Raw genomic sequence first — 20,517 nt, 5'->3', positions numbered from 1 at the left:
GGGTCTCGGAGCTATTGTACGGGGCTCAGGGGAGGGGCTGCATAGCCAGGCGATTGGTGCAGAGCAGGGTCCCAGGAGCTAGGTGGCTTCTTGCTGGAAGAGCCGCACAGAGACACGCCTAGGGGCGGAGCGAAGTTTCCAGGGCAGCGGGCAGAGTCTCTGTGAGGGGTAGCCTAAGGAGACTCGCCTGCGAAGGGTGAGGCTCCCAGGCCCAGGACGTAGGTCCGGGCCCCTGGGATCGTTGCAGAGGAAGACAGCCCAGCCCAGGTGGTGGTTGTAGATTGAGGGGAACCTATAGGAGGGCAACTGGACCAGCGAGACGTCCCCACCGAGTGACTCTTCCCGGCTGGGAGGTTTTCCCACAGGGACGGTAAAGCCAGAGACATAGGCACAAACAGGCCTTGCCTCAGCCCGCAGTAGTTCCCCATTGGATGACCATTGGTCAACAAGTGGAGGCACCCCTGCCCACTAGCAGGGAATATACGCCACCTGAGGGTCACCACTCCTAGAGAGGCAGCTTCTTCGTGGAGCTCTGCATTATCAACCTCCTCCAAGACTTCAGGCTACTGAAGGATAAGAGGGGATATACTAGCAATCTTCAGAGACATTATAAGTTGATAGAGGAAATCTGCAATATCTTAATGACCCACTGATTCCTGAACAATATGAGAAAACAAGGGAAGAAAATGCCCCAAACAAATCTAGATGTTACATCAATAAAATCCAACGACAGCATGGCAGAAGAAATGACAGAAAGGGAGTTCAGAATGTACATAATTAAAATGATTAGGGAAGCAAACGATGAGATGAAAGAGCAAATGCAGGCATTGAATGATCGCACCAATCGACAGTTAACAGAGCAAATTCAGGAAGCAAAAGATCATTTCAATAAAGAGTTAGAGATATTGAAAAAAAAACAAACAGAAATCCTTGAAATGAAGGAAACAATAAACCAAATTAAGAACTCCATAGAAAGCATAACCAATAGGATAGAACAGCTGGAAGACAGAACTTCAGATATTGAAGACAAAATATTTAACCTCGAAAACAAAGTTGAACAAACAGAGAAGATGGTGAGAAATCATGAACAGAATCTCCAAGAACTATGGGATATCATGAAAAGGCCAAATTTGAGAATTATTGGGATTGAGGAAGGCTTAGAGAAACAAACCAAAGGAATGAACAATCTATTTGAAGAAATAATATCAGAAAATTTCCCAAATCTGAAGAATGAAATGGAAAATCAAGTCCAAGAGGCTTATAGGACTCCAAATACACAAAATTACAACAGACCCACACCAAGGCACATTAGAATGAAAATACCTAACATACAAAATAAAGACAGTATTTTAAAGGCTGTGAGAGAAAAGAACCAAATTACATTCAGGGGGAAGCCAATACGGATATCAGCAGATTTTTCAATCCAGACCCTAAAAGCTAGAAGGGCCTGGAACAACATTTTTCAAGCTCTGAAAGAAAATGGATGCCAACCAAGAATCTTATACCCAGCAAAACTTACCTTCAAATTTGACGATGAAATAAAATCATTCCATGATAAACAAAAGCTAAAAGAATTTACAAAAAGAAAGCCAGCATTACAGAACATTCTCAGCAAAATATTTCATGAGGAAGAGATAAAAAACAAAGAAGCAAATCAGCAAAGGGAGGAATTATCCTAAAGGAACTGTCAAATAAAGGAGGAACCAAGATGTGTCAAAAATTTTAAATATGAACCAAATGACTGGGAATACAAATCATATCTCAATAATAACCCTGAATGTTAATGGCCTGAATTCATCAATCAAAAGACATAGACTGGCAGATTGGATTAAAAAGAAAGATCCAACAATATGTTGCCTGCAAGAGACTCACCTCATAGAAAGAGATACCCATAGACTAAAGGTGAAAGGATGGGGAAAACATACCATGCACATGGGCTCAGCAAAAAAGCTGGAGTATCCATCCTCATTTCAGATAATGTGGACTTCAAGCCAATGTTAGTCAGAAGGGATAAAGAAGGACATTTCATACTGCTTAAGGGAAGCATAAATCAGCAAGATATAACAATCATAAACATCTATGCCCCAAACAGTGGTTCACTCATGTATGTTAAACAAATCCTTCTCAATTTTAGAAACCAAATAGACCATAACACAATAATACTAGGTGATTTTAACACGCCTCTTTCACCACTGGACAGATCTTCCAAACAAAAACTGAACAAAGAAACCATAGATCTCAATAACACAATCAATAATTTAGACTTAACAGACATTTATAGAATATACCATCCAACCAAGAGCGAATACACTTTCTTCTCAGCAGCACATGGATCCTTCTCTAAAATAGACCATATATTATGCCACAAAGCTAATGTCAGCAAATACAAGAAGATAGAGACACTACCTTGCATTCTATCAGATCATAATGGATTGAAGTTACAAATTAATGAAAGAGTAAAAAACAGAAACTACTCCAACACCTGGAGATTAAACAATATGCTACTATATGATGAATGGATAACAGAAGATATTAGGAAGGAAATTAAAAAATTCTTAGAGGTAAACAAGAACAAAGAAACATCATATCAAAATCTCTGGGACACTATGAAAGCGGTACTTAGAGGAAGATTTATTTCATGGAGCGCATTTAATAAAAGAAGTAAAACTCAAAAAATAAATGACCTAACACTACAGCTCAAAGCCCTAGAAAAAGAAGAACAGACCAACACCAAAAGTAGTAGAAGACAGGAAATAGTTAAACTCAGAGCTGAAATCAACGAAATTGAAACAAAAGAAACAATACAAAAAATTGACAAAATAAATAGTTGGTTCTTCGAAAAAATAAACAAAATTGATAAACCTTTAGCCACACTAACAAAGAGAAGACGAGAGAAAACCCAAATCACTAAAATTCGGAATGAACAAGGAAATATCACAACAGACACGACTGAAATACAAAACATAATTAGAGGCTATTTTGAAAATCTATACTCCAACAAAATAGAAAATTTCGAAGACATCAACAGGTTTCTAGAGACATATGAATTGCCTAAACTGAACGAGGAGGACATACACAATTTAAATAGACCAATTTGAAGTAATGAAATAGAAGAAGTCATCAAAAGCCTTCCCACAAAGAAAAGTCCAGGACCAGATGGGTTCTCAGCCGAGTTCTACAAAACTTTTAAAGAAGAACTCATTCCAATACTTCTCAAAGTATTCCAGAAAATAGAAGAGGAGGGAACTCTCCCAAACTCATTCTATGAAGCCAATATTACCCTGATTCCTAAACCAGACAGAGACACATCGAGGAAAGAAAATTTCAGACCAATATCCTTAATGAACATCGACGCAAAAATTCTAAACAAAATTTTAGCAAATCGCATACAAAAACATATTAAAAAGATAGTGCACCATGACCAAGTGGGTTTCATCCCAGGGATGCAAGGTTGGTTCAACATCAGGAAATCAATAAATGTCATTCACCATATCAATAGACTTAAAGTCAAGAATCACATGATTATTTCGATAGATGCAGAAAAAGCATTTGATAAAATACAGCACCCCTTCATGCTCAAAACACTAGAAAAAATAGGGATAGTGGGAACATTCCTTAACATTGTAAAGGCCATCTACGCTAAACCCATGGCTAATATCATTCTAAATGGTGAAAAACTGAAAGCATTCCCTCTAAAAACTGGAACAAGGCAGGGATGCCCTCTTTCACCACTTCTATTCAATATCGTCCTTGAAACTCTAGCCAGAGCAATTAGACAGACCAAAGAAATTAAAGGGATACGAATAGGAAAAGAAGAACTCAAACTATCCCTATTTGCTGATGATATGATTGTATACTTAGAGGAACCAGGAAATTCCACCAGAAAACTTTTAGATCTCATAAGTGAATTCAGTAAAGTAGCGGGATATAAGATCAATGCACATAAGTCTAAGGCATTTTTATATATAAGCGATGAATCTTCAGAAAGAGAAATTAGGAAAACTACCCCATTCACATTAGCTTCTTAAAAAATAAAGTATTTGGGAATCAATCTCACAAAAGAGGTGAAAGACCTCTACAATGAGAACTACAGAACACTAAAGAAAGAAATTCAAGAACACCTTAGAAGATGGAAAGATCTCCCATGTTCTTGGATAGGAAGAATTAATATTGTCAAAATGGCCATACTACCAAAAGTGCTATACAGATTCAATGCAATTCCAATTAAAATCCCAATGATGTACCTTACAGAAATAGAGCAAGCAATTATGAAATTCATCTGGAAGAATAAAAAACCCAGAATAGCTAAAGCAATCCTTGGCAGAAAGAGTGAAGCAGGGGGTATCGCAATACCAGATCTTCAACTCTACTACAAAGCAATAGTAACAAAAACGGCATGGTATTGGTACCAAAATAGAAAGGTGGATCAATGGTACAGAATAGAGGACATGGACACTAACCCAAATAAATACAATTTTCTCATATTAGACAAAGGGGCCAAAAATATGCAATGGAGAAAAGATAGCCTCTTCAACAAATGGTGCTGGGAGAATTGGAAATCCATATGCAACAGAATGAAACTAAACCCATATCTCTCACCATGCACGAAACTAAACTCAAAATGGATTAAGGATCTCGGAATCAGACCAGAGACCTTGCATCTTATAGAAGAAAAAGTAGGTCCAGAGCTTCAACATGTCGGCTTAGGACCAGACTTCCTCAACAGGACTCCAATAGCACAAGAAATAAAAGCAAGAATTAATAACTAGGATAGATTCAAACTAAAAAGCTTTCTCTCAGCAAAGGAAACTATCAGCAATGCAAAGAAAGAGCCTACAGAGTGGGAGAAAATCTTTGCCAATCATACTTCAGATAGAGCGCTAATCTCCAGAATCTATAAAGAACTCAAAAAACTCTACACCAAGAATGTAAATAATCCAACTGACAAATGGGCTAAGGAAATGAATAGACACTTCACAGAAGAAGATCTACAAGCAATCAACAAACATATGGAAAAATGTTCAACATCTCTAGTAATAAGAGAAATGCAAATCAAAACCACCCTAAGATTCCATCTCACCCCAATTAGAATGGCAATTATCAAGAATACAAGCAACAACAGGTGTTGGCGAGGATGTGGGGAGAAAGGTACACTCTTACATTGCTGGTGGGACTGCAAATTAGTGCAGCCACTCTGGAAAGCAGTGTGGAGATTCCTTAGAAAACTTGGAATGGAAACACCATTTGACCCAGCTATCCCACTCCTTGGCCTATACCCAAAGGACTTAAAATCAGCATATTACGGAGACACAGCCACATCAATGTTCATAGCTGCTCAGTTCACAATAGCCCGATTGTGGAACCAACCTAGATGTCCTTCAATTGATGAATGGATAAAGAAAATGTGGTATATATATACAATGGAATATTACTCAGCCATAAAGAACGATAAAATTATGGCATTTGCAGGCAAATGGATGAAACTGGAGAATATCATGCTAAGTGAGATAAGCCAATCTCAAAAAACCAAAGGAAGAATGATATCGCTAATAAGTGGATGATGACACATAATGGGGGGTGGGAAGGGTTAGTGTTGGGGTTGGAGTTGGGTTTAGGGAGGGGGGCAGGAATGGAGGAAGGAAGGACTGTATAGATGGAGGGGAAGGGTGGGAGGGGAGGGGGGGAAGGGAAAAAATGGCAGAATGAATCAAACAACATTACCCTATGTAAATTTATGATTACACAAATGGTATGCCTTTACGCCATGTACAGACAGAAAAACAACATGTATCCCATTTGTTTACAATAAAAAAAAAAAAGTAGTAATTGGTGATATTAATTTCAATAGCATTTGTATTTAACCTAATTACCTGGAATAGAACCACTTTAATATGGCACCAATGTAAACATTATCCATAAAATATGTTTGAATTCTTTTTTTCATATTAAGTTTCCAAATCCAGTGACTGTATCACACTTACAGCACATGGACTAGCCACAGGTGGACAGCATAGCTCTAAGAAAGGAGAACTTAAAGGAATGGGACATAATGCAGGGAAGCGATAGCACAGCAGACTGAAATGGGGTGATGAAGTGAGTCTCCATAATGAAAGAAGAGATTCCAGCCTGACTTGCCACCTGCTGTGACCCAAAGATGACATCTGTTGTTTCCCCCCACCATGACTGTCAGAAGATGAGGGAATTCCTCTCTTGGGTGACCATTTAACCAAGAAAAGGATCAACTGACAAGGACATTTGGTTCTTCACCCCACTGACAAACAAAAGGGCCGCTCAACAATCCAGCTACCCTAGAACAAAGCCTCTGGTTGACTCGTCTGCCCCACCCAGAACTTCCCATCAGTATCTTAGTCTTTCCTGAATATGATCAATCAACAAGTAATCATTGGAAATTCTGGAAAGCTACTAACAAAAGAGGACAAAAGAAATAAAAACAAAATAGGACTAGGATGAAACTAGTATATCAGAGCAGATGAAAACTCAAGACTACACTTACACTCAGTTGCCTGAAAGAAGATATTGTACCCATGAAATAAAAGCAAGACATTATGAGAAGAAACATAAAAACAGTGAAATGGAGAGAATAAATGAGAAATTAAGTGCTCAGTTTAAGAGGTTGAACTGACAAACAATAAAACTTCAGAAACATAAGAGAAAAACGAGTGAGAGGAAATTATCAAAAACATTAATGGGGTTGGGGATATGGCTCAGATGGTAGGGTACTTGCCTCACAAGCACAAGGCCCTGCATTCAATACCCAGAACTGCAAAAAATAAATAAATAAATAAATAAATAAAACAATTAAAAAATTAATGAATGCAACTAAATTTCTCAAGACAAAGAATCAGTGTTTCCAAGTTGAAATGACAACCTAATTTCTTAGGAAAATAAAGAAAAAATAAAATGAAATGAAACATCAGCATCAAGGAATTAGCATGAAGAGATCCACAAAATTTCCAGAATAGAAAATGCCACACACAAGCACAGGAAATTGAAAAATAAGCTGAGGAAACAGTCATAAATAAGACTTTCCAAATTCTAAAGGAAAATCACATATTTTAGCATTTGTATGAAAGTATTTGGCAAGAATGAGAATGGAATGAAACAACTTTCGGGGATAGAAACCTCTAAAGTTACCTTTCCTTCTCAGTAAATTACCGAGGAGCATGTCCACCTAATGAGGGAAGGAAACCAGAAAGAGGAACTTATAAAACAGAAAACAAGGAATCCAGCCTAAGAGAAAACTGAAGGGAATTGTCAGGATAATAAATGAGGAATATCTGGAGGTGATGGTCACATAACAAGCCTAAAAAGCAACACAAACAAATCAGTGCAAGAGAAATGAGGGTCATGGACAAAGATGAAAAAATGAAAGAAAGTTAAAGCTATCAAATAGGCTTGCAATACTAAGAAAATGTGTAGTACTGACAAAAATCTTGAGGACTGATAACTTTCAATATGCAGAAAAACAAACAAGAAAACAAAACTGAGGAAATGCATCTTGAGAGAAACCAAAAGCTACAAAAAAGGAATATACTCACAGCATACTGTGTGGGAAAAGAATTAAAAGTTCTTTTCTCTTGCACATGATTCTTTAAGGGGACTCTCCTGGTCTGGACGCCCCTACCACTTCTCACTATATATTTCACAAACTCTAAGAATCATATTATTATGTATTTGGTGTGTACGCTGCACTTAAGAATTGTGCCTTCATTCACCTGTTGCTTGGCTTTGTCCCCCTAGGTCCCCATGCTCCCCAAATTCCAATACTCTTCAATAAAGTACACCCAGGGCCTTTCCACCAAGTTAGTTCTTCCTTATGCATTACCAAAGCCACTGTTTCTACTTTAGCATTTATTCCAGCTGACCTGGTAGTCACCCACTACCACACCCTTCTTGGTGACACTGCCCAAGCAGTTTCAGGAATGCCTGTTCCCATTCAATTACTCTGTGCATCACTGTCCCAAAGCGACAGGACCACAGGTGGGCCTCTTCCTGAATGAAGCAGCACAGTTCCTGTGGAACCTGGTCACATCAGTTAACTAGACTGTTCCTCACATTCTTATCATCTGTGGCCACTGCCTCTGGTCACCTGCTTCCTCCTATAGGATCATCTCCATGCTACTCTAGGCTTCCTTTCCTGACCACTATTTTCCCCTATTCTTAAGCTTTCTCTCTATTCTCAAAGAAAATGACTTCTCCATTCCATACATCTTCTCTATACCTCAGCTTCAGTCTACTCACACCTTCTTTCTCTAATCATCTCTGAAACACACAATGATAAGGTATTGCATTTACCATTTTATTACTATTATACTACTATTTAACATTATGATTTCTACTCATGCTTCTGTTGCATCCACTAGACTTTAAAACCTGAATGCATAACTGGGGTCTCATTAATGACCTAAAACAAAGCAACCCCTCAATAAATGTCCTTCATTGAACATGTATTGCACAACTAAGCATCCATAATTATGCACTACACAAAGACTCTAGTCTTCCCATTTGCTGTCCCAACTATAAATTTCTCTTCCATTTCTTCTCTGTTCCTTTCAGTCATTCAAGCCACCAGTACACAACCAGGGAAGGGAAATGAAAGAATGACACAATGTTTGAAATCTCAACACAAAAAGAGGGAGACAGGTTGCTAAGAAAAAGTGTGTGGAGAAGAGTGGATGAGAAGGTAGGTATTTCACTAGGAAGAGGGATGTAACTAAGTTAGAGAAAATGTCTGCAATTGCAAAAACAAATAAGGAAGAGAGAGAAAGAGAATGAGAATAAGAATGTGAAAATGTACCAGGAACAGTTGAAAAGGGTAGTTTTAAGTGGGGGCTGTTAAGTAAGAAACACAAAGAGAGGGAAAGTAAGGAGAAAATAAAACTATACTTTTGTCTGTGTGTCATATGGAAAGGAGGAGGATTCCATAGCAGCCCGACTCAAAGGGACTGAATGACAACAGCATGTAGTTAAACCACCATCTCTTTTTAAAAACGGGGTACCTTGACACATTTTGGTACAGTCTTGTCATGGTCCATGTGCTCCCATGTGAACAGGTCACTTGTATCCTCCACAGGGACATGGAAGGAATATCGTACATCAGGGTTGTATAAATTACCCATACATAGCCACCTCAATAAAGATACAAAGGAACATACAATCAATTTATAAAACATACATGCTTCAGACATAATTTCTATGTTTAATAATGAATGCTAAGTACTTAACCACTGTAGTTCACTAACATGATTAAAGCAAAGTCTTACTGACCACCAAAGAGTTACCTGTAAAACAAGTTCTTCTTCCACTCGATCAGTACTGTTAATTCTTTCAATTGAGTTGTTTGATACACTGTATTCAAAAAGAGCTCCTTGTATGTTTATTTCTTCTTTTAACATACTCACAACAAAACCTCCATTTAAAAGAAAATTCCCTTGGGCATCTGATAGGGCTATAAAAGAACAAATGTACTGCTCACCAAACCATAAAGTCAACAGTACAGAAAAAGCTTTTTAAACTGTTTAAATTCCTGTATTGAATTTAAAGAATAAAATTTTAAATTGGTATTAAGAATAATAATAAAGAAATAAACCTTTGCTACAGTGTGGTATCAATTCTATAAGTAGGGGAACTTCAGCACATCAACCAAAGATATTAAAATAAATTTACCCTACACTTTTCTATCTGAAAGGGGTACAGAGTCTCAGGAGCAACCTACACAAAGTGGCCAGGCAGAAAGAAATCATGCCCCTACTAGACACATCAGCTAAACCAATCTTGGTCAACAGAAGGAAACAAAGAGTAGACTGTGGCAAGACTCCATTTATACTTGTCTTGAAAAAAATATATACAAAGCTTAAAAACTAGGGTCAGTATTCTAAAAGGATATGCAATGACTACACCGCTCTCTATGCACCTGTCTCGATCTTTTTGTAGAGGCACTCTCTCCCTGTTGAAAAGTATGTGAATATCAGCTTTTCAGAATAATACTCCTATCTCCTTCTCTATTCATGCCTTTTCTTGTTCTCTCTTTCCCATTGATAGATAATAAGATAAGCCTATCAAATACATGCATGCAAAAGAACAGTATAGTATATATTCTTAATTTGTTGCTTTTTAAATATAAAATTGCATGGTGTCCACAATAGTGTGGTAGTAAAAAGACAAAAGAATTTAGTATTCAAACAGTGGGTTAAGTTCAAATTGTCTCAATTAGTTGCTTTGTGATGTTAGACAAACTTCTAGCTCAGTTTCCTACATTGCATAATGTCAATACAAATTTCTGCCTTATCAGGCCCTTGATCAGGATCAAGTTTGGAAAATGTTTACAAAGTGTGTAAAGGGTAAAATCTATGCTATTTATTTTTAATTTTCAAGAGACTATATAATATTTAAAACTTTACAATAATAAAACTATAATAATCAAGTGCTTCTCTTCTTGTTTTACTAGTATTATACTTCTCAGTGAAACAATAACCTTTTGGGGAAAAATGTGTTTGACATGCAGGGAACTGCACCAAAAGCACAAAGTTGACAAACTTCATAATAAATGCTAAACTTCATAATAAATGCAATACCCCTCTGAAAAAGCAATCTTGAAGGAATCATTGCAAAATCAGTTACATGTTTCTGTGTATATGTGAACTAGTTAAACTGCCTTTATATATATTATACTGAGTTCAGTGAAGAACAAGTAACATTCTAAATTTATTCTCTGAAACAGAAATGCCTCTGTGTAGGAATCTACACTTGATCAAATGTAGACAGGCCTATTTAAAGAACCATCTATTACATTAACTCTAAGGGAAACAGGATTTGTGAAAAAAATTCTACATTTTTTGTTACTTTTAGTTACAAAATTTCATAAACATTTTAAAAATCCCTTCTAGTGAATTTCTTTGTTTGGCTCACTTCAAATTAAACTTTAACATTTACACTTGTAGTTCTCTTAGAAATGATGATACTTTATAGATGAACATTTCTAATTTTTTAACCTTGGGCAGAACCTGTGGTCCATTCCCAGGAAGATACAGATATGTACACTTGGACCCTTAGAGAGACCTACTGGATTATTTATCTACATATACTGTAGAATTTTTCTATGTCTATGCACACAGGTTAATATTTTTTTAGCAGAAGAAAAAGAATTACAAATAAACATAAAAGGATAATATATCAAAATATTTAAATTTTATTTTCTGGGAAAATTAATCATTGCATTTATTAAGATGAAATTCAGAAAACACAGAATTAATCACTTTAAATGAACACTTCAATTTAATGTGCAACCACCACCTTAATCTAGTTCTAAAACTTTTCTATCACCCCAAAAAGATTCCCTGTATCCATTATGTAGTTGATCCCTTTACATCTGACTTTGGTAATGACAAATATAATTCCTGAAATAAGCTATTCATAACAGATTCACATTCCCTGTTATAAGATTAATTATCTGGGCCAATATTTCAGATTTTATTAATGTGAAGTAGATAATTCCTCAATATCAGCTGAACATCACCACCTATTCCAGCATGGTAAACTGTTGGTAAGTCAACTTTTAAGATGTTTCTCAAATGCACAAGTTTTGTAAAATATTCTTTTCATGTCGTGTCTAAGCAAAATTATCTAAATTTTAAAGCTAATTTCCAAATATAAATGCCAAAAAGTTGCATAATTTTTATTAGTTAAAGGGAGGAGAACTGTATTCTAAATACACAGGTATTTAAGTGAACACACATCTAAAATATCCTTATGAAGAAAAAAAAATTTCAGAATTTCATTCAGTGTTTCTTTTGAAAAGGATATATTTTGTGTAGCTTAAAAAGAACATATGTACAGAGTCAGAGGACCTAAGCTCAGTAGGAACTGAAACTGTGTTTGCTTCATGGATTCTTGTTACCTTCCAGGAATTCACACCAACCTCAGACCTCCATGAAATCGCACACAAACCACATGTTGGCTGCTGCTTACCAAAAATGTTTACCGAGGTGATTGTCATCTTCTGGTTTTCCAGAATAGCTGTGCTGAAGAATTTCAATGTTTGTTGCTCCTGTGGGAATCTTTACAACAACACTGTAACCTGCAATATAAAGTTATATATGTTCAATTTCACAAGAGCAGGTGTACTAGAGGATATTACTGCTAAATGAATGTTACAGTCAGTTCTAATTTCATTTTACCTTTAAAAAATGAAACTGGTTATTCATTTTGAACCAATACCTTAATAAGTTACTAAGAACTGGAAAAATGCAGCTGTAATCTAGAAGCACATAGAGTTTCAAATTCTTAAAGTATAACTCTTCCTAATTTTTTATTTTTAAAGTTCTGTTTTTTCTTCCTTTTATTATCGTCATTATTATTTTCAGTAGTAAGGACTGAACACAGGGACTCTCTACACTAAATTACATCCTCAGCCCTTTTTTTCTTTATTTTGAGACAGGTTCTAAGTTGCTGAGACTGACCTGAAATCTTGCCTCAATCTCCCGTCACTGGAATTACAAGTATGTACCTTCACGTCCAGCATACAATTCTTAACATAGAATAGAATGAAATTAGTATGTTAGCACCTTAAGTACTTAATTAGCATATTCAAGTTTGACTAATGCATTTAGATTTTCTATTGGGAAAAATAGGAACTTTCAAGTGCTATTCACAAATCCAGGGGATATCAATACAATTAGTCTTTGCATGTGATAAAGTGAACAGATAGTAAGCAGTAAATTCCATTGTTGAGAAAAAATAATACTAATAAAGAAAACCTCAAGCTATTTCATAAGCTTTTAGTTTGTAGTATAACCTGAAATCCCTATACTTATTTACCCCCAACAATCTGGAATCCTTTTATCTACCCTCCTTCGATTTTACATTGCTCTTAAAAGTCTATTAATAAACTAGCTATACGAAAAATTAAAAGTTTACTGAAATTAAATGAAAGTAATACCTCTATTTTATGAGATCAAATATAATAAAAAAGGGAAAATACTACATTAAATATACATTAAACAAGAAACAGAAACACAGAAACATTCTGTTCCTTACACAGAAACATTCATATTACATAGTTATCCAAATACTCTCGGGGAAGTATATAATTGATTATGTTCTAGTTATGTTAATCTAAGTTTTTCTTGTTCTTTCTTATTAGGATTTTCCCCTACTTAATAAACAAGTGAGAGAAACTGTAATACTTCTCATGCACTAAATTTTAAAACACTGGATACACTTAAGAAGTTTTATAAAAGCTTAAATTTGTGATCCTGATATACTTGCAGTGCCTTTTTCTATCTCTTCAAGGCATCCCATTTTAAATATAATGTGATAAATGGTAGGAAGAGTCTGCATACAGTATATATACATATTAGTTGTAGGTTATCAGCCTTAAAGAATAATTTCAACTCACATTCTCTTCACTATAAAATATTCCTGTTCACTACTTTCACTCTATCTGCTAGAGTTTTTCAAGAAAGCTAGCCTGATACATTGCAAAGGCAACAAGATAAAGGTGACCACCAGGGAGCAGAAATGTGGCCAATGCCATTTAAGGTACTGAAAATGACTTCAACACTTTTCTCCATTTACAAATCAATTAATTCACATTACAGTTTTTGCAAGGTTAACTATTTAATCCTAATTTGAAATGTTTTTCTCCTCCAAAAATATACTTTTCAACAGATTGTGATAAGTATGAGTCATTGATTATAGAAGGAGATCAAATATGTGTGGCTTTCATGAAATAATGAATAAAAACAACTAGAAAAATAGTATGTCAAATCATCTAATAAGTACCACCAGCATGGAAGAGTATGAAGTGTTCTACACTTACTTTATAGGTAAAAATATAATCTTTGAGTTTTAAGTTATACCTCTTTAACTGAGGTAACTCATAATAACCTAACACATGTTCAAACACATATGAACACAATAGGATGCTGAAAAACATAGCTATAAATAACACACTTGTACTGTGCAAGGAAAGTCTTAATGGTCTGTTTTTGTTTCACAAAAAAGAAAAAAAATGTCCAGAAAATTTTAGACTGGAAAATATCTGAGATATTCTCACAGCCATTTTGAGTAAAAATGAAATCAAGACCAAATATCAATTCTTAATGTCTGTAATTCAGATACTGCTTGAGAAATCAAATATGATGATACTTATGATTCACTATTTAAGTTAACGATTTTATTCTTTGCCTTCAATCAAAATTTTCAATATTAATAACAAACACAACAGCTAGACCAAGTCAGACAAAAAAAAAAGAGTGGTTCAAATGATAATAATTTAAAGCAAGTTTCCTGAAAAAGTATCATAAGTATATACATTTTAGATTACAGGAACATTCAATTGCTAGGAATCTATTTACACATCTTGTTCAAATAACACTTAATTTACTCTTATTCTCAAAATGCACCTATTATGTTTTTAATAATTAGATTTGTCTTGGGAGAGTGAATTCATTAATTTAAAAGTACATTTGGCATAAGATGTAATTTTTATATTTAGGAAGTATTTCCTTCATAATCATTTTGAACTGAGGGATAGAGCACACAAAACGATAGCGAAGTGTTACTATTATACCTTCATCATGTACTCTACTATTACATTAAATAAAAGGGAAAACTAGAAGCAAATACACAGCTGAACATAATGGGCACTGCTGAAGACACCTGCCATTATCCTGCATGAAGAGTTATCTCTACCACACAATCCATGTTTGTCTCTCTTGACCTTGGAGTTAAACACATGATCACAGCCAGACTGCTTCAAAACACAATTAGTACAATTAATATACTCCTTGAATATACATAAGAAATGAGAGATAGAGGGCTAGAGAGAGAATTTTAACAAAGGAGTTAGTTAAATGTCACCACAGCAGGGCACAATCAAAGTAGCAAAAGCAGTTTCTACCATTTTAGGGAGCTCACACCGTCTTTATCTTGATCCTCAATAGCATAAGCAAAACAAAATCAGCGAACAGTGCTTTATGATTCATTATTAAATGACAGAAAATGGTCTAGTAACAAATCTAAACACAATCTAATAGATAATATGATATAAAAATAAATTTACTGGGAGTCACAAGAATGTACCAGGAAGCCACAAAAGGAATATTGGGTTAGAGAAAGAGAAGAAAACTATTGTAATTAAGTCACAGTGTGTGTGTATATACATATGTATATATATATAAACTTCTAGTTTACTTACCCGACATAGACCTTGAAAACAGATTTCACTGGTTTCAGCAACCCTGTCCTTCAATTGGTAGAAGTTAGTAGTTCTGGCAACCTGAAAACAGAGTTTACAAAGATCTTTTATGGCAACTGTAAAAATTTAAAAAAGAGTCAGTTTGGGGTGTAAAATAATAAAGCCATGTGTTCTTAGGTCTCAAAAAAATTTACATCAAATATATTATAATTACTTGCTCCCACTGTACATTGGAAGCCACCACCCATTAAGGGAAAGACCATTGATGTTGAAATGTTTCCCATCAAAGTCAGAGCACTGCTTCTCTGGAAAGTCTTTTGGACATGAATCAGTGTTACATGACTGGAATTTCATCCTGTGGCCCACAGAGTACTTTCCTCCACTTCTTGGCCTAGTCACATTCATTACATTTTAATGTACAACAGTACAATATTATTTCTGTCATTTACTTCTATAACTGTTCCATTCTTTTCCAGGATCAGGAAAACCACTGATGTTCCAATAATATAATTTTTAAAAAAGAAATATATAAAGGGGATTTTTAAGCAATTTTCTGGCTAATAAACTATAAAAATATCCACCTTCATGTTGACACTGAAGCCTGGAAGGCAGAAATGTATCTTATTTTTGACAAGATCAACTAACAAAGAACTAATGATGGACTTTTGTTGTAAAACATCAAACTGAAATTTGCTCACTTTCTGGGAAAAAAAAGACATGTAATGAGCCAAAGACAATAAAAGAGGAAGACAGTATGTTAAAAAGGAAGTATACATGCATCTCCATTGTGTATATACTTCTTGCCACTCAGTTTGAGGATTTTCATAGTATCGCTAACACATAACCTTCGGATCACACTTCCCAGCACAAAGAGTTATTAATGACTAGCCCCTGTGCCACACCTTCCTGCCCTTTGGAGAATAAAAAAAGAAGAAAAGAGAAGGGGGATTCTGGGGTCTATAAAAGAGCAAGACACACCCACTTCCATGGGCATCCAGCTCTGGGCCCCACTTCTTTCCAGAGAAGTATGCTATCTCTGTCTCTTTCTTAATTAAAACTTGCTCTCTATGCTTGCCTCAGTGTTTCTCAGGTATTTAATCTTCAACACCAGGGGACAAGGGCCCAATCCTGATCTCTAAGACTGGTATCATATGTATATAGGGAATATTTGTGGCTATCATGGCCTCTTATTCTCTGGTCTAAGTCAAGCCCTGCATTTACAGAGTAGAGAGGGCATTTACCATTGTGAGTAGAAGAAACAGAAAAGGACTGGAAAAAAAGAATAATTTACAGAAAAGTAAGAATAGTTGCCTAAGTGACTTTGTACTCATAAAGAGTGCTCATGGAAGTTTCTATTTATGAAGATTCCTAAAACCAATTGCCTCAAACAGGAGTATCCAGAACACATATTAATAATTTACGTGGTTGGGCTGGGGTTGTAGCTCAATGGCAGAGCACTTGTCTGGCACAAGTGAGGCAATGGGTTCAATCCTTAATATACTGCATAAAAATAAACAGATCAAAGGCATGCTGTCCATTTGTAACTACAAAAAATCTTTTTAAAAAATTTATGTGGTAAAAATTATTAAACGATATATAAATTAAACCAACAAATAAAGAGTATGAGCTTTAAAAATATTAAAGCAAGTCTTGCCAGGATCGGTGATGCAATACCTACAATCCCAGTGACATGGAAGGCTGAGACAGGAGGACAGCCAGTTTGAAACTAGCTTCAGCAATTTAGTAAGGCTTTCAACAACTCAGTGGGACTCTGTCTTAAAATAAAAATTTTAAAAAGGACTGAGGATATGGTTCAGGGGTAAAGCCCCCAGGGTTCAAGCCCCAGTACCAAAAAGGAAAAAAATAAAACCTGGAAAATTATACTACTACTAAGGATAAAATTAAGTGATAAATATCCCCCAACTTGGGATATTTTGTCCTCTATCAATCAGCATCATATCTGACAGACACAATGAGGGAAAATTGTGTGGAAAATTCTGAATGATATGAAAAATATGAGAGATTAAAATATTATCTGAATCTTTATAAAAATAGACAAGATCATGGGGCTGTGGGTGTAGCTCAGTAGGTAGAGCATTCACCTAGCATGTACAAGGCCCAGGGCCCAGGCTCAGGACCACAAATTAGCAAAACAAGCTAATAACTTATTGTCTATGTTTCATTATATCTCACAGATATGACAATAGGCCAAGAAACAAGTGCATCATCCTAAGGAAAAAAATAAAATTTTATAGCCTAGAGTTACCCTCCCAAATTGAACATTAAGGCAAATAGGCGGAATTCCTCCCTCTCTACTAATTTATGGAAAAGTAAGAATAGTTGCCTAAATGACTTTCACTACATTTATAAGTAAACTTGAGTGAAGTATACGGAGAGTAGGTATGTATTTGATAAATACAACAGAATGTTAAAAACTAGTAACACAACAAAATAATTAGGTATCTACTTACAAGGTGTTCCTTTGCTGGCTTCTTCCATAGTTACCCTGACATAGGGCTTACTAAAGTCAACTTCAATTTCATCAGAAAAAGGAGCTGGCTGCTGTAAAGCCTTAAGAGGAGAATTAAGAAAAAGAAAGTTAAATTCAGTGGTACACAATGAAATACTAAAAAATGCCAGCTTTAAAGAACATTGGGTTCAGTCACAATGGCACATGTCTCCATTCCAATGACTCAGGACGCCTAAGACAGGAGGATCACAAGATCCAAGCCAGCCTAGGTATCTTAAAATAAAAAATAAAAAGGATACAAAGGGCTGGGGATGTAGCTTAATGGTAAAGTACTTCGGGTTCAATCCCTAGTACTGAAAAACAATTCAGTTATTCAATATGCTGTAACAAAAACTCCTCCTAAACTTTATAACATGAAGAAGGGTCAGGGTATGGTATTTCAAAGTGACAAGTGAAAATTGGAACCTTTTACAAAGTGAGCAAATAATGGCATGAAAAATAAACTCCTTGTTGGTGATTTCAGGGTAAAACTGAGTGATCCAATTGGAAATCTAAACACAATCCCACTATCTGGATCTAAAATGATGGCTCCTGCTCCTCTGCAGAAAGACAGAACAGGCAACCCTGTACCATGTGACAAAACTGCCAAGGTTCCTGAATGTGTTTTCATACGACTTCAACCAGACACCTGGGAAGGCAAACAGCTCCTGGAGGCTATATTTAGGATAATTATTCACTGTATGATGCTTTATACTTTAATTTTGTTTTAATGTTCATAACAGCCTGTAAGGCAAGTAATACTACAGCAGAATTCTCAATTTAAAGATGAGGGAAACAAAGTTCAGAAGTTTGTATGAATTGTATGCAGTTATTCAGAGGAAAAGCTGAATTAAGAATGCAAGTATAGCTGGGCATGGTGGCGCATGCCTGTAACCCCAGTGGCTCAGGACGCTGAAGCAGGATGACTGGAGGTTTGAAGCCAGCCACAGCAACTCAGCAAGGCTGTAAGCAGCCTACTGAGACCCTATCTCAAAATAAAAAGGGCTAGGGATGTGGCTCAGTGGTTAAGCACCTCAGTATGCTCGTTTCTCTGTACATTACTTTGAGAGTTCTTGCCAAACTTATTCTTAAGATTTCATTCCATTTGATGCTATAGTGAATGGAATTACTTATTTTATTTTTAGACTGTTTCTTGCTAATATACAGAAGTATAGCTGATTTGTACCTAATTGTGTAATTGTAACTGATTTGTCTATTTCTGTGTCCTGTGATGCTGCTAACCTCAATTATTTGTTTGGTTCCCCCGCTCCAAGTCTGGTCTATTTCCAAAGGTGAAAAAGTCAATTATTAGTTTTAGGATAGATTCCTTAGGATTTTCTATGAGATCATGTTGTCTGTAAATATAGTTTTACTTACTCCTTTCCAATCTGAATGCTTTCTTTCTTTCATTTTTTTCTTTTTGCAGTTCTGGGGATAAAACACAGGGCCTCACACATGCTAGACAAATGCCGTAGAGTCACATTTCCAGCCCTGTTTTCTTTCTTTTTATTAGTTTCCATTGCAGTTAGAATTAGTACAACATTGAGTAGAAGTGGAAATGGTAAATATTCTTGCTTCATTCCAAGAATGGGGTGGGAAGCATGCAATATTTCAATATTAAGTATGATATTAGTTATAGGTGCTTTTATAGATGTTCTTTAGAATGAGGAACCACCCTTTTTTGTGCAGTTCCCTGAGAGTTTTTATAATGAATGAGTGCTAGATTTTGTCAATTATCTTATCTTCACCTATTGTAGAAATCATAATTTGGATTTTCCTCTATTTATTAATTATGGTATACTGTATTAATTGATTTCTGAATAGTAAACCAAGCTTGCATTTCTGAGCTAAATCCCTGTTAGTCATGCTGAAAAAACTTTCTATATGTTCCTGGATTTAATTTGGTAATATCATTAAGAATTCTTCCACCTAAGTTTGTGAAAATTTTTAACTGTAGTCTTATTAGGATGCTTTTCTCTGGTCTTGATATCTGATTTCACACAATGAGCTGAAAATTGTTCTGTTTTCTTCTATGTTTTGAAAGTATTTGTATAGGATTGGTATTATTTCTTCATTAAATGTTGGACAGAACTCACAAATTAAGCCATCTGGGCCTGGAATTATCTTCAGGGGAAGATGTATTTGGTTTTGCTTTTGCAGTTCTGGGGCCTGAATCTGGAGTATCTAGCTCTACCACTGAACTATGCCCCTCCGTCCATGGTAGGCAACTTTTAACAACTAATTCAATGTTCTTACTTGATATAGGCCTAGTAAAATTTTATATTTTATCTTGCCCCATTTTGGTAATTTGTCTCTTTATAGCTATTCATCAAAATTATCAAATATTTTAGCATGTAGTTGTTCATAATATTCCCTTATGATCCTTTTAATTCTATAGGACTATAGTGATATATACTTAGAATTTTAAATTCTAAACAGATAATATCATGATTAGACTAAATTCAAAGGCTGGAAAGACATTAGTGAAAACAGTTTATCCTCTAGAAAGAAGTTAGTACACAAAAAATGATCAATATAACTTGTTTCTAAAAGTATATGCTTATTCACAAAATAATACATAATTTATGATTACTTCTGTAAGACAATTAAAATAGGGAAAATTTGCTGGGCAGCTCACACCTGTAATAGCAACTGGGAGGCTGGGGCAGGAAGATCAGAAGTTCAAATCCAGCCTCAGCAGAATAGCAAGGCACTTAGCAACTCAGTGAGACTCTGTCTCTAAATAAAATATTTTAAAAGGACTTGGGATGTGGCTCAGTGGTTCAGC

General features: G+C 35.5%; 1 protein-coding gene across 9 annotated transcripts in view; it reads right to left on the bottom strand.

The window, feature by feature from the left end:
• LOC124973778 (A disintegrin and metalloproteinase with thrombospondin motifs 20-like) overlaps positions 1-18,051 on the bottom strand; it is a 42,944-nt gene extending 24,893 nt beyond the window's left edge. For 4 of the 9 annotated variants that reach the window (XM_047537522.1, XM_047537523.1, XM_047537525.1 and 1 more), the window contains exons 1-4: positions 17,692-18,050; positions 15,221-15,301; positions 11,989-12,097; positions 9,021-9,150 (exon numbers count right to left, since the gene is read on the bottom strand). In XM_047537522.1, coding sequence (XP_047393478.1) covers positions 9,021-9,150; positions 11,989-12,097; positions 15,221-15,227 — 246 coding nt within the window. In that variant the 5' untranslated portion in view covers positions 15,228-15,301; positions 17,692-18,050. Of the gene's footprint in view, positions 1-9,020; positions 9,151-11,988; positions 12,098-15,220; positions 15,302-17,691 lie in introns of all 9 variants that reach the window. The other 5 variants (XM_047537526.1, XM_047537527.1, XM_047537530.1 and 2 more) reach the window with 4 other exon arrangements.
• Positions 18,052-20,517: the final 2,466 nt, after the last annotated feature.

The sequence above is a fragment of the Sciurus carolinensis genome, unplaced genomic scaffold (assembly GCF_902686445.1).
Source record: "Sciurus carolinensis unplaced genomic scaffold, mSciCar1.2, whole genome shotgun sequence".
NCBI classification, from domain to species: domain Eukaryota; kingdom Metazoa; phylum Chordata; class Mammalia; order Rodentia; family Sciuridae; genus Sciurus; species Sciurus carolinensis.
The sequence above is the reverse complement of the archived record's forward strand: the minus strand, read 5'-3'. Positions and strand labels throughout refer to the sequence as shown.